Source organism: Vigna unguiculata, chromosome 7 (genome assembly GCF_004118075.2).
Source record: "Vigna unguiculata cultivar IT97K-499-35 chromosome 7, ASM411807v1, whole genome shotgun sequence".
NCBI lineage: Eukaryota > Viridiplantae > Streptophyta > Magnoliopsida > Fabales > Fabaceae > Vigna > Vigna unguiculata.
In genome coordinates, this window is record NC_040285.1 from 140,512 (window position 1) to 156,344 (window position 15,833).

The 15,833-nt window shown below is 33.6% G+C and overlaps 1 protein-coding gene and 1 pseudogene across 5 annotated transcripts; one reads left to right on the forward strand and one right to left on the reverse strand.

Annotated features, from left to right (window-relative positions):
* Nucleotides 1-599: 599 nt before the first annotated feature.
* LOC114191826 (pentatricopeptide repeat-containing protein At3g23020-like) lies at nucleotides 600-4,751 on the forward strand. Of its 5 annotated transcripts, none has more exons than XM_028081240.1 (5): nucleotides 600-3,167; nucleotides 3,513-3,647; nucleotides 3,922-4,054; nucleotides 4,123-4,364; nucleotides 4,453-4,747. In XM_028081240.1, the coding sequence occupies exon 1, from the start codon at nucleotides 674-676 to the stop codon at nucleotides 3,029-3,031; it is 2,358 nt and encodes a 785-aa protein (XP_027937041.1). In that variant the 5' UTR covers nucleotides 600-673; the 3' UTR covers nucleotides 3,032-3,167; nucleotides 3,513-3,647; nucleotides 3,922-4,054; nucleotides 4,123-4,364; nucleotides 4,453-4,747. The 5 variants fall into 5 exon arrangements, with proteins under 5 accessions (XP_027937041.1, XP_027937042.1, XP_027937044.1 ...); XM_028081241.1 differs by having other exon boundaries at nucleotides 3,513-3,562; XM_028081243.1 differs by having other exon boundaries at nucleotides 3,513-4,054; nucleotides 4,272-4,364; nucleotides 4,453-4,751.
* A 1,707-nt stretch (nucleotides 4,752-6,458) lies between these two features.
* Nucleotides 6,459-15,745, reverse strand: LOC114191827 (annotated as a pseudogene).
* Nucleotides 15,746-15,833: the final 88 nt, after the last annotated feature.

Here is a 15,833-nt window from a genome sequence, read left to right on the forward strand (position 1 = left end):
ATTGTATAATTTAGGGTAGTATTTTTTATTGTAGAATATAAAATATAATTATAATATATTTTTAAATAGAGTATTTTTGGATTATATAATTTAAAATATAATTTCATGTAATTTGAAAATATACTTTTTATTACATAATCTACAAATCTAAATATGTTTATTTTGCTTTAGAAAGAATACCTATTGAAATTATACAATTTTTGGATCCACAACATATTTCTAAAGCATAAACAATTTAGATTGATGTATTTTCTTTCACTCGTTATTAAGTTGTTTGGTGATTGATGTAATATCCACTGTGAAGGAAAAGAAGTTTCTATTTTATATGAAATATAATTTTGGATTACATTGTAATGTTTAAATTATGTAATTTGAAATATAATTTTGAATTATGAAACATAAAATATAGTTCTAGATTGGAATATTCCAAAAAGTTCTGAATTGCAAAATTTAGAAGTGTCTTGAATTATTACTATTATTATTCTGAAATATATTTAGAACAAATTATGAGATGTGAAATATGAGGTGGGAAAAGAAAATATGGGGGTACAAATACCCAAAGAACATTGCCCGTATCAGAAAATACGAAAGAATAAGATAAAGGAATTCGAAAGCGCAGAGGCAACTCTCTCGTCGTGCTTTGTTTGCATCACTGAGGTTTGACACCAATGCAATGCTGGCCAAGTTTCGTCTCTTAGATACCAATCTTTTGGGTTTCACCAACACACTTCCTTCTCCATCCGATTCCGCTGCTTTCATTCCCACTAAAACCACTCTCTCTTCCAGTAAATATTTTTTCAACAAACTGAGTTTAGATAAAAATGCTGATTCCACCACCCCAAAGAAGAGGGTCGATAAGAAGCTGCACTCCACGTGTTCGACGAGATGGGTCTCTCACGGTGGACGCGTTCCATCCATTCTCCACGCTCTCGACACCATTCACGACTTGGATAACGCTCTAAGGCAGTGGGAGGAGACTCTCTCCAGCAGGGAAATCAGTGCAATTCTGAAGACCCAGGTCTCTTGCCAGAGGGCTCTGCAAATATTCGAGTGGTTCAAGAAAAAGGGTTGCTATGACTTGAACGTCATTCACTACAACATAATGCTCTGGACCCTTGGCAGAGCGCGCAAGTGGGAGCTCGTGGAGAATTTGTGGGGCGAAATGAATGCTAAAGGGGTTGCACCTCTGAATTCCACGTATGGGACCTTGATCGATGTTTATAGCAAAGGTGGACTCAAAGAAGAAGCTCTTGCTTGGCTTCAGAGGATGCAGAGTCAAGGAATGGAGCCTGATGAGGTCACCATGGGGATTGTTGTTTTGTTGTACAAGAGGGCGGGAGAGTTCCCAAAAGCTCAAGACTTCTTCCGAAGATGGATTAGAGGTGCCAATGTTTGTTTAAGCTCGAATACGTATACTACCTTGATTGACACGTATGGGAAGGGTGGTCAATTTCGCGCAGCATGTGAAACTTTTGCTAGGATGATCAGACAGGGCATGACCTTGAATACAGTCACACTCAATTTAATGATTCACTTGTATGGAAACTGTGGAAGGCTACGACAAGCTTGTTTGTTATTCCAGAAAATGGGAGAATTTCGGTGCATTCCCGACACTTGGACGTATAACATCCTCATTTCGGCTCATATTAAGAATAATAATGTCAACATGGCAGCTAAATGTCTTGCAAGGATGAAACAGTCCTGCCTTAAGCCAGATGTTGTGAGTTACCGTATCCTCTTGTATGCATACTCGACAAGGAAAATGGTCCAAGAAGCGGAAGAGCTTGTCCGGGAGATGGACGAAAGGAATCTTGCAATTGATGAGTTCACCCAATCTGCTTTGACTAGAATGTATGTAGAATCAGGTATGCTTGAGCGATCATGGTTGTGGTTCAGGAGGTTTCACCTAGCCGGGAATATTAGTTCTGGCTGTTATGCTGCGAATATTGATGCTTATGGGGAACGAGGGTACACTTTGGAAGCAGAGAAAGTATTTATGTGCTGCAAAGAAAAGAAGAAGCTCACTGTCCTCGAGTTTAATGTGATGATTAAAGCTTATGGGATAGGTAAATGCTATGATAAAGCATGCCAATTGTTTGATTGTATGAAGAAATTTGGTGTTGTTGCAGACGAATGCAGCTTCAGTTCTCTCATACATATTCTGGCCAGTGCTGACAAGCCGCACGATGCAAAATCTTATCTTGAAAGAATGCAGAATGCAGGACTTGTGAGTGACTGTGTTCTATACTGTGTTGTGATAAAAAGCTTGGCGAAGTTAGGTCAATTGAAAATGGCTGAAGAATTATACCAAAAGATGCTTGGATATGCCGTGCAGCCTGATGTCATTATTTATGGTGTTTTTATCAATGCTTTTGCTGATACGGGAAGTGTTAAAGAAGCCATCAAATATGTTAACGAAATGCGAAAGGCAGGATTGTCAGGGAATCCAACTATATATAACTCTTTAATTAAGTTGTATACTAAAGTAGGCTACCTGGACGAAGCACAAGAAACGTACAAATTGCTTCAATCGTCAGATGAAGGTCCTTCTATATTTTCCTCTAATTGTATGATTGATCTTTATACTGAACGACTTATGGTTGAACAAGCAAAAGAGATATTTGAGAGCTTGAAGAAGAATGAAGTTGCAAATGAGTTTTCATATGCAATGATGCTATGTATGTATAAGAAAATTGGAAGATTGGATGAAGCCATACAAATTGCAACACAGATGAGAAGACTGGGTCTTTTGACTGATGTATTGAGTTATAATAATGTGCTTGGTTTGTATTCTGTGGATAGGAGGCTAAGGGAAGCTACAGAAACTTTCAAGGAAATGATAAAATCTGGGATTCAACCAGATGATTTCACATTTAGAGCTCTTGCTAACATTTTACTGAATTGTGGAGTTTCAAAGCGGGCTGTTGGAAGGCTAGAAGTCATGGTGAAAAAGGATTCTTCTCATGGTTTGCAAGGATGGATGCTGGCACTCTCATGTGCATCTGAAGGAGATAATTCTCCAAAGGAATAGATGTGCTTAATTATGGAAAAACATGATTGGAATTTACATGGTCTGGCTTTCCTCTGGTGCTGGGTTTCCTTTAATTTGGTTACTTGCTGAGGCTATGATTGGAGCATTTCAAGCACGGCATTTAGAATTACTAGTGGTAATTTCTATGATAATCTGTTATAATATGGCTTGGTAGTTTGAATAGAGGTCCATAAAATTAGTCAAAGTATATGGGAATATATGATGAAGATAGGGTAAATTGCTATCGGTTATATTTTGTTCCAGAGTTGCTGCACGTTGAATAGAGGTCCATAAAATTAGTCAAAGTATATGGGAATATATGATGAAGATAGGGTAAATTGCTATCGGTTATATTTTGTTCCAGAGTTGCTGCACGTTGCTATTCATTTCTTAAGCACCATTTTCTCCGCCTGAACAATTCCAAGATTTGAAAGAGCATACCTTTACCTAATCATAACTATAATTCTCTCCTGTTTTGCAGGATTCTTGGATGGGAAAAAGTTTGGAATCCTTCTACGCGTATTCTTGAAGGTCAGTGATGGGAACTGGAGTGTTGAGACCTCTTGTGATTGGAACTAAATGAACTGCTTTTCCCCTTTTTCCTCATTTCAAGGACGTAAGTCATTTAGTATACACGAGGAATAGGAATAGAATGAGTAAGAAAATAGAGGAAATCTAGAAATATCATACCAATATTTTAAATGTTTAATATGGAAATTAATCAAAAAGAGATTTTCAAACTAAATTCATCTCATAGATTACTACCAGGCCAATGAATTAATTCTGTATCTAATTATCGGTGGTTAGTGTTTGGAATGCATTTCCCCCCTATTGTTTTAGTTTAATATGTGCAATTAGCCCTTGATGATATTTGTTATGTAAATGTTCAGATAAAATGTGCGCAGTTTTGGGAAGTTGTTCTTTTTTTTTTTGAAGACATCAGTCCTACTTGCTAGCTTTGTGGTTTGGAGAAGATATGGTTTGTCAGTAGAGGTTTTTAATCCTGCACACCTCATTGTTCAGGTATACTTTAACCTTATTACCTGAAGCCAGCATGATTCTAAAAAAGTTGAACTAACTTTATACTGTAGCTGCATGGTAGGGCCATTTACAACTAAATGAAACTCTATCCTGGAAAGTGTGTTATTCCATATGCAAGTCTTTACTCGACATACTGGTGGTCAGTTCTCAATTATTATTTGTCAGAGTTACATACTTAAATAGCATGCAATTCAAACAGATGTGAGGACTCAAACGGTCATGTACTCTATGGAATGCCTGAATCTGAGTTGTTTTGGCCAAGTCTAAGCTTACATTTTCATTCCAATAGAAAGTAAGCAATTTTGCATGCTATCTTTTGGGGGAGACATTTTCATTATTTATGTCTAGTATATTTATCACTTTTTTCGGACTTTTTTCAGCTTCAAGAAAAAGTAATTTTGTTGCCGGCAGATCTAATGGAATGGAAAGCTATAGAAATCTACCAGAGAAGTATGGTTGCATCCCCATAGGATTTTCCCCTATTATACAATTTTAGTCATTCATTTTGAATAAAATTGCAAACGCCAAATTTCAATAAAATTTGAATAATTTCTCCTTTGTTTTTAAATTTTCCATTTTCTATTCACAAGTATAGCATAATTGCACAAACCCTCTCATCCTTCTTTTCAAAATTACCATAACTCCCTTCTTTAAATATCATTAGACCATAAAGTTCCATTTTATTTTTTTTCTCGAACAAATGTTATAATGTCAATTATGCTGTAATATTTGTGTGGTGTTTTTTATGTATGGTTTTTCTTTTATCCAGATTAGTTAAAATATTTACTCAATATATATGCACTTCAGTATCTCAATATACCATGTAATAGTTGAGATGAGACTCTATCTATTCTGAAACAAGTGTTGCAAACATGGAACTCTTTTGTTCGAACGTGCCTTTTACAGCTGGGATTTTAAAATCAGTATTGGATAATTAAAACCTACGATAATCATGTTAAAACAAAAAGTCCCACCAAAGCTTAAAATATCCTTTCGTAATTGATTTTATAGTAACCACAGATGCTGCAACATTGATCGTTATTGATCTCTATTCCCTTTGCCAGCTTAAATTTAAAGACATTAATGTAATTAATTGTTTTTTAGGGTTAAAAGTTTATTACTTTTAAGAAATACCAACTCACTAATTTCCCAATCCTCTTGCCAATGGAATACGCATTATTCTCCAGCCCCAAGCTGACGTTACAGAATTATACTCTATTTGAATACTGTTTTTAAGAACATTTCAATTGAAGTTAAATCGTAATTTTGATTTCTTTTCGACTTCTATTTCACGATATTGTTGTTTTTATTTTATTTGCTTTTAGTTCAATTCACCTTAAGATATGATACATTCATTCAATATTTCACCAAAATAATATTGTAGAAAAGTTAAACCAACTGGTGCTCTAAAATGGAGGAACTACTCTTAGATTATGAGTTTTTCTTCCAAAGAGAAAAGGATGAGTATGTTATATCTCATTGAAGAAGCTATAGTCTAGAATAACTTTCATCCCACTATATTATTCTACTTTTCTCCCTTTAGTTAGCAAAATTTTAATCAAATGATTATTTTTCTAAAATTACCTACTATTAATCAAGCTTGTCTATGTATACCACGAAACAATACCGACTTTTTAAAAACATTATGCTTGTGTATAGTAGTGGATATCAAAAAATAAAATTAGTAATAGATAAAAAATGAATGCTTTTAATAAATACTCGTAAATAGTAGATACATGCGTTTTAATTATCCACTTGTCATATATAAATATTATGATATTCCTATTCTTTGATATTTGGTATTTGCTGTCAGTAATTTTTTTTTAATTAAGTAATAAACATTAATAATTGAAAAACTATTTAATGTTCATTTTTATATATTTCTTATTTCTTATTTACACTTATGGAATCATAATTATTTAAAAATGATTAACTTTATTTAAGTTTATATTTTGCAGCGTAACTTGTTTAAGTTTATCTTTTTCACAGGCTGATTTTATTTGTAATAAAATTTATAGTACAACTTTATTTAAACTATACTTTTAAGATAAAAGATTTATGTGGAAATTTACAAAAGATAAAAAGAGTACTCATGCTATTCATTGATATTCACAAATATAAAATAATTCGCATCCTCTTTCAAGTTATTACATCATGAGTAACAGGATCGGTAACAAATGAGATATTTCTAGATAAAACCGATTTTGTTTAGATCGTTTTAGGGTTAAGTTTGTCGTCAATTGGTTTACAACTTACATAAAATATTGATATACAAAATATATAAATTACACAATTCTTTTCTTTAATTTAATTAAAAGTTACATAAATATCTTATAATATATGAATAATTGACATGAAATTATAATTTTGTAAAATTAAATATCTTATTAGAAACTTAAAACATAAAAAAATTGATTAAAACTAAGAATCTTAAGAATTGTTTCTATAAAAAATAAAAAACATAAAATAAATCTACTATAGGTATGCAATGAATGAGTAGCATGCATGGCATGAAGACAAGTCCACAGAAATGAGTGTGGCAAGGAATCTGTGACAATGGAAGATGTGATGAGGTGTCATCAATTTGTAGGTCATCATTTGGAACATCCTCAGAGCCTGTCTGTCTAGGTTATTGTCTTCAACCAACCATTATTGAGTATGTTAACACCTTCATTCACAGAGTGAATGCTATCTTCCAAAAACAAATCGTTTTGCTTCCTTTTATGATGGTCCCAGAAATGCCACGTTGCCAAAATGTAGGTAACCTATGCTTCTGTGTGTTGAGTTTAATAATACTACGAATTAAGAGCAACATAATACATTATGAAGCTTCAACCCTTACACAGTATGCCACCATGCACACATGTGACGCCTTCATTTTTCTTTTGATGTCATGTATGAACTAAATCCATTCCACTAACTGCACAATAAGTAACATCTCAGCATTCATCAAGGATCAACCTGGTGAATGCACATAATCCGTTGCTTTTTGTACTTGTCACACAAATGATTCCATCATGACTATCTATCATTTATTTCTTCAATAATTAAACTAGAAAGAGATAGATCAAGAATTTTACCTGATTTCATGTTCTATCTATAGCCAATTTGTACCATCAAATGACGATAATATCGTCCACGTATTATTCTATGCCACACGAAATGCATCAAATTGTGGGAATTCAACTGCATCCGCTGCTGTACAAGCCTGCAATCAAACATCATTTAAATAAGTATTTCAATCCATTCCACTCTATTACATTGAAACTTGAAAAAGAAAATCACTTACCATCTAACTAGACACCTCTGAATTCCCTTAGATATGGGACGAATGAATGGTGGATCCCGTTGAGCATAAAGCAGTCCCACCTTCAAAAATATACAAAGAAGGGACGTTTCTTGAAGATGAAGACATTAAATTTACAAATATATGTCATAATTACAAATACTAAAACCATGTCTTTATAATAAAAAATATCAAGAACATATTTGGATTATTCTAGGCTCATTTCTTAACTATTAGAGCATATCAAATATCATGCATTGATTTTATTGATCTCTTTCTCTCTATAAATAAATCACATACACTATCACAAAGGTGTGATTTCAGTTCAATGTTTTTCTTCTCTAATAATTTAGCATGGTATCTAAAGCCTCTTGAAATTGTGTCGGCCTAGTGGATCCATGGTTGTCAAACTCAGCTTAACTCGTTTGAGTTTGCATTTTTACATAGAGCTTTCGACTTAATTAGGAAGTAAACTCGCTTTTGACCTAAGCTTGGTAGAATCGGTGGTGAATTCAATGAACTCACAAGTTTGTCATCGAGTTGGCGAGTTCGAATGAAAAATTTTTCAAACCCCTAAATGATAACCACCATAGTCATTCTCAATGTATTGTGTCTAATACAGACCACACAATATGTATTTATACATTTAAATATAATCAATTACATTAAAGAGACATAATAATTAGAAATCAATCATCTTAATTTTCACGATTATGTAACGATTGATTTCCTATAGATCTATATCAGCGGATTATATTCTAACAATTCTATATTATTCTATTATCATATCTTAATTAGTAGATGATATCAAATATCTTTTATTTATTGTATTGATCTCTTTTCCCAATTATAAATAAAACACCCATATTGTCACAGAAACACAACTTCAATTCAATGTTTATCTGTTTCCTATAGTTTGACAATATATTTTAAGGAATTTAGGTCAGGTTGTCATTGTAGATAATTAGTAGTAAAAAGCTCAATAATTCACCTACGCTTGTATTTGATGGTTTTTGAATTTTCAACTTAAATTTTTACCATAGTAAACAAACCTTTCACAAAAACAGGAAATACAATTATCAGAGCGAGCCCTTTCAAAAATAACTACTAATGATCATCTACATCTCAAAACTTCATATTGAATGAGCTAGTAAAATAAAAATTGACAAGGAAGATCCTAAAGGCCAATGGCTTTTATTAAATTAACATACCTGTGACAAAACAACAATAGATGGATCATCAAAGATTTCTTCACTATAATCACTTCGGTAATTGACCTGCTCGAAGACAAGGATCAACATTACTCAACAGATTCCAACCACATATTTGCACAGTTGATAACTAAACAAAACAGTAATACCTTCTTGTAATATAAATATCTAAGCATAATACCAATGTTATCAAAAGTGAGTCCTTCATTGACCCGGTGATAAACCATGATACTTACAACAAAACCTAATCCAAATGCCTAATATATAGCATCAAACTTTGGGTTATTGCTTTATTTAATCTTTCTCTTATAATTAATATCAACCGTAGATAATGACATGGAGCAATTGACCATAGCTGAGATAACAAATATAGTCGATAGTGGTCGATAGTGGAATAATAAGAATCTGCCTGAATATTAGAAAAGATTCTTTCCCGTAAAGCTTATTCTAAGAAACAGAAAGAAAGAAGTCCTGATTAAAACAAATCCCAATATTAAATGGACAAAATCAAATTGTATATGTATGCTTCCAAGATCATTTCATTCCCATTGTAAATAGAATTCTTTTTTCCAAGAGTTCCTTTCAAGTATCGTAGAATGCAATAAACTGCTTTGAGATGAATCTCCTTAGAATCATGCATGAACAGACTTCCAACCTCTACAACATAGGCAATGTTGAACCTAGAGGGACAAGTAGATCAATTTCCCGACAAGCCTTTGATAAGATTGCCTACCCATAGCTACATCTTCAATTGATTCACACCAAGTTTGTGATTCTGTTCAACAGGTATCACCACTGGTTTGTATCCTAATTTCCCAATTTCATGAAGTCAAACCTACGAAAGGGGTTATTGCTTATGAAAAAAGACACTACGATCCTGAAAATAGATATTAATGCAAACAATGCAGGTTTTGTCAATGACAGAAATATCTACCTCCGGATATTGTATATTTCTTGGAAGAAAGCAAAACAAAGGACAAAGTATCTCGTTCTAAAAAATAAGCTAAATTATGAGTCCTTGCTCAAGGTGTGTGAAAAACTCTAGGTGAAACTTATACTAGATGGCCTCAAAATAAAAAAGAACATTCATATGCCATTATATTGTGATAACAAGTCAGCCATGAAAATAATCCATAATCTACTACAACATGATAAGACAAAACATTAAAATTGACAAGTACTTCACTGAAGATAATCTTGATAAAGGTCTTACTCTTAAAACTGTGAAATTTAAATTCAACCTCAAGCGAATTAAACGGTGAGGTTTGTACTCACTTATATATTATAATTTGGTCATACTTTTATCTTTAGCATACTCCCTCCCACCAAGGATTGAACATCTGAAGTGTACAACATTGGTACAAAAAGTAATTTGACAAAAACATATTCTAAAAATATACCTCTTCTCATCACCTCCTTGCTTATAAGAGATGACAATAATTATAATAATTTGTAGGTATGTAAGAACACACTTTTCACATTTATTACATGTAGCAAGTAGGATAGTATAGCCTAAAAATCACCTTCAACAAACAAAAGCTCAAAAATTAGGGACATTATCCCATAATTTTGAACTCTCTGTTAGACAGTACTATTTACCTTGGCATCTTAGCTTTGCTGACACCACAAAGGATATCTATCATTTATCATCACATGAAAATTTATTAAACATAAGAAAAACGAAGAAACAAAAAGCATGGGGTCATTCCATGCATTGTGTTTCCTTATGCATGTTCATATGTTTTATATAACTTTTCTCCGGTGTCATTCATTTTTCAAAAAAACTATAGTCGCATAAGAGCCAAAATATAATCTGGTGAAAGATAAGAAAGTTTACCGCAAATCCTGTATTAGCAAAAGACTGAACAAAATCCATTAATTGAAGCTTTGCCCATTCCTTGTGCAACTTAGGGTCATCAATTTGTGGGGGGTGCCTCCAAGCTGCACCAAAACGTAATCTGTCTTCTGAAATTTTTCCACTGTGTACATCAATTGCAAATTTTTGCAATAACTCCAAAGCTCTATCCATAGCAGGATTCACAACAGTAATCTGAATGAAGTTGAATAATACATGTCATTAATCATGAATACAGAAGACAGAAGACCAACAAAATTAATTGAAGTCAACTAGAAACAAAAATAAAATAAAATGACACATTATATTTTAAAAAAATGCAGTCCACAAATTGAACCTCCAGAAAAACAGGAAAAACTTACAATGATTCCCTATTCTTTATTTTAATTCATCATATTTTTCCTAATTCAACTTTTTTTATTATTTGTAAATAAATTAGAGTAAGTTTTACAAGATAATGTGAAATTTTATGAAACTGTAGAACTGAATTGATTACACACAGAGGAGGATCCATTGAGATATTTTAGAAAGTTTTAGATTTTATTCTGTCAAGATATTTTTGGAAGTTTCAGATTTTATTCTTACTGGTTTTAATTTTGTATATTGGTCGTGTGTTGGCTTTATTACTAGCAAATCAATCCCACAATCTCTGGGATTTGTATTCCAAAATAGGCTTTGCTTGTTTCCTAAATTATTCAATCAATGTATGTATATATATCATATGTATGTAATGAGACCGAAAAAGAGAAAACATTTTCTTCTAATTTTGAGATGGAAATAAGCCATGGATTTGGGAATGGAGGCAATAGAAAAGAACAATACTTGGAAAACCTGTTGGCCATTATTATCAAACCTATCAACTCGCACAAGTCTGCGAGTTAGGTTACTGTTCACAAGTTGACTTGTTCACAAAGTTGTTTTCCAGTAGTCTTAGAGAATTGGAACAGAGAGAAGAGAGAAAATAATGATGAACAAATATGTATTATTCACATTCTTACTCAATCACTTATTTATATGTGGTAATTACTGACAGCTGTCTAATGTTGACAGTTGTACAAGAAAAGGGAAAACAATATTATAATTTGTACAAATACAAAGGAAACCCCATAATATACTAACATTAACCCACCCCCCAAACTCAAGGAGAAAAATTTTCTCACAAAAAATTCTTCACGTTGAGTTTGGCGAGAAGAAGAGCAAAATGAGTTGAAGTAAGAGTCCTTGTTAAAATATTTGCCCATTGATCAAGAGCTTGAATGTGAGCAATGCACAAATGCTGAGCTCAAGACCAACAAAATAATCTAAGTGACCCAATTGTTTCAAAGAAAAAGTGGCATGAAGTTGTGCAGTAATATGCTTTATGAGACTAAGAACTCCGAGTGATAAGAGTATCATCAACATAAACCATAAAGTAAATCCTCTCAGAGCCCTTTTTATAGATGAACAATGAAGTGTCACATGTACACGAAATAAACCCAAGTTGATGAAGAGCAGTTTGAAGGTGAGTGAACCACCTTGTTTAACTTGTAGACTAATGATTTATCAGATGCTTCAAATCCAGGAGGCTGTTGCATAAAAATTGTCTCATCCAAAGATCCATTTTAAAACGCATTGTCCACATCCCGTTGGAAAACTTGCCAGCCAAAAGAAAGAACAATAGTGAGAACAATTTGGATTGTTACTGGTTTAATGACTTGAGAAAAAGTTTCACGGAAGTCAAAAACATGAACTTGGTGAAACCCCTTAGCTACAAGTCGTGCTTTATACTTGTTTATAGAACCATTATCATTTTTCTTAACTCTAAACACTCATTTACAACCAAATGCTTTTCTAGCAGGTGGTAAGGGAACAAGACCCCAAGTTCTTTGACTGATCAAAGCATCATATTCTTGTTGCATTGCAGCCTGCCAGTTTTTATCCTTCAGTGCTTGTTTCACATTAGTTGGTTCAGAATGAGACAGCAGTAGAGATGGATGAATCTGATGTTGAAAAATATAAAATTTGGACCTAGTTTGCATTGGATGAGTATTTAGTACAGGTGCATGTGTAGGATCTGACAGAGGGTGTGGAATCATTTAAAAAAAACAAAAGTTAGTCACTTAAAACAAATGACTAACTTGCCTTTTAAGAGGTTTCCTTGAATACTCCCAAAAATATATCATATAAAGACATCACTTTGAAAGATATATTTCATGCCCAATTTTGAACTTACTTGCAAATAGGCTATATATGCATCTACAATGTCCTCGAAAGTACTAGCCTTGTCTTCTGTTTGTCTACAATTAAGCAAAAGCATGAACTAGTAAGACATTCAGTTCCATTGATGTGTAACAATGGCACAAACTTATGATAATATAAAACACTTGCAGATAATGGTCAAAAGAGTAATATAATAGTTTTTATAACTGTATACAATTCAAAAAAGAAATGCTTACTTCAGATGATGATTGCTTTGTTTAAGTGCATCAAGTTCAAATAGATGTCGAGGATTTGGCCCAAGCACCTCAGCGATCACTTTCCACTGAATTTAAGAAATATTAATTAAAACTTGCAATGATTACTAGGAACTAAAATAAGAATTTAAACAATAATAAAAAATCATCTAATGGTTGAAATATTCATACTTCTGAAAGACTAAAGTAGTCAGTGACAACGTGCATTTTGGCTTCTTGTGGAGTCCATCCAAAGGTCTGCCAAGCAAAAGTTGTTCAAACAAAAATATGTACTAAAAAATATGAAAAAGAACTTATACACATAACTATAAGGATAGCATATCTAAAAACCACCTCGACTTCATCATAACCAGATCGTAAGAGGAAGCAATCTAATAATTACAACAACAAAATCTTTTCTCAACTTTCCTTCCTAGGAAACTTAACCTCAAAAGGTAGCATAGTGTATCTTACATTGTTATCAGTCACATCTTTCTATAGAAAGGAAGGTAGACATCTATAAAATACAATTGTAGACTAATCCTATATTCCATATTTCATGCTTAATTCGGAGGAATCAGCATGTTCGTCCATGTATCTTATCCTAAATATATACACAAACTCTCATAATGATTTGTTTGTATTGGTTTGTGTAGAAAGAAAGAGCGGAGGAGGAAAACATTGGCTATTCAAGTACCTCACGTGAGATAAATATCTCCATATATCCAAACTCCAAGAAAGCTTCATATGAGTAGTAACTGGGGCAAATAACAAGGTATTGGAAATAGTATTAGAAAGAATACAAAAGGTAAAATAAATGTAGAAATGGCAGCACCAAATATTAAATTAGCCTAAGTCTTTCATAAGAATGAAAGAATTCAGAATACATGAATATGTATAACAAGAAAGTCAACCTAGACCCAAGACCAATGAAAAAGCATTTAGTCATTGTTATAGGAATTTTATGCAGCAACAGCAGTTATTTTTGGAGGTTGTGTTGCTGAAATTGTGCAGCATAAGTACATATAGATACAAGCACTCTTTCTGACTATGAGGTTGTTATTAACTGTATATTTGCATGTTTATATTTCTTGTATTTAATGTATGTGTTACATTTTTAATGTTCATGAATCTAATGATTCACTATACAATTCAAAAAAATATAAGTTCTCCATACAGAACATGTATCTCGATTCAACTACTATGTTTTGTCACTGGTCCTCTCAACATACACAGATAGTTTCCCTGCAGTCAAAAGTTGATACATCTATCAAGAAGGTTCCAGTGCCTTCAATTCAAAAAGTAATTATTAGAAAATTTAACAACCACAAGATTCCAAAGTAAAAAAGTATAAGTCGTATTAGCTGGAAAAAATAGAACCAAAATCCAATCACTATGTAAGAACTTTGTATTGGTAAACTGCGAAAAAAATGAGAAGGAAACAAAGTTTAAGATAAGAATATCACCTATCAGATGTCACCAGGATAACAGGCAGACAGCGCTCGTTTGCACCCAAAGCAATTATTCTCCATGATAGACTATCATGATATAGGGGTCCACCGACTGATAACTTGTTATTTACCGTGGCGTGCTTTAGAACTTCAATATTGTTAATAACCAGCTTTGGCTGCAATTACTTGAATATATCATCAGTTTGAACACCTCATGTCACTAACTATACAATAAGAAAGAAAAAAGTAATCCAACATGACTTCGTGATGGGTTTATATATATTTTTCACATAGGTTGGTTATAGTCATGGTCATTGAAAGATTGTGGTTTTATATGGTTATATGACATTAGTCTTACACATATAAGACTTTTGACACCATTTTTACACCAAAACCTTAAAGCAACGGTGTTATGGGCCTTTATCTTTATTTTTATATAGTGTTTAAGTTTGTCTTTTCTGTCTAATGTGGGACTTTGACTCTTTTTAACTCACACTTCGTAGCATTGATAACTAAGCATACAATCTTACAAAAAAATCATTTCTGGATATATATTAGCACGAAATGCATCTTTATCATGTTCAACAATTTAATTCAAGGTTCATAATTATGGTCCAAAACCACAACTGCAGCTGCAACATCATGGTTTTGGAGGTCCCCAACTGCAACTGAGAATACACCAAACAGGCTTGCCCGAAATGAAGAGAATGGCATTCATGAGTGCAATTTAAAACCCTGATTAAATTGAGTATTTTGCAAAACAAACCAATAATGTACCTGAAAATGATCAATTTCAGCAGCTTGTGACAACAACTCCAACAACAAGCATGGCCCTCCACCCTTGCTGAAGCTCGATCACCTTCTTGGCCAGCTTTAATGCCACAACCGATTCCTTCATGTAAGAAGCCTCCTCAAAGGACAAGCCATTCTTCTTCTCCCCAAATCCCAATATCCGACCAGGAAGCCCACGGGCTGTGTGATGGGCCAGGGTCAACTTTCATTTGCTCCGCGAAGTCGACGTATCCGGTGAGATGAGGACCTTTATTCCAGTTGGGTAGTAAACCTGAGAAAAAGAAGGGAGAAACGTGAAATGCGTCTCAGAAGAAAGAATTTAGAGAGGGGGAGGGAGAGAGAGAAAGGCACGTTGAAGAATGAGGGTGGTTTTGCCGACGCCTCTGGGGCCGTGAAGGAGGAGGGGTTGGGGGACACGGTGGTGCTGCGCGTGGTTGTTGAGAATGGTTTCTAAGAGGGGTCTCGGAAAGACTCTCCATGCTTTCTTTGCTGCCATTTTGCGCGTGGTTTCTTTGCTCTGTTTTCACTCGGTCACGATGCTGCTTACGCACGCCACCACTTCGCGGCAACGCACTCCGACTACTGCCACTGCCTCCGCCTCACTGGCTCTGCACTCTACACTTTCGCCGCCTCCAACTACTTTTAATTTTATGATATATAAATTAAATAATAATTCTAATTTAATAAAACAATTACATAAAGATCTTATAATATATGAATAATTAACCTTAAAA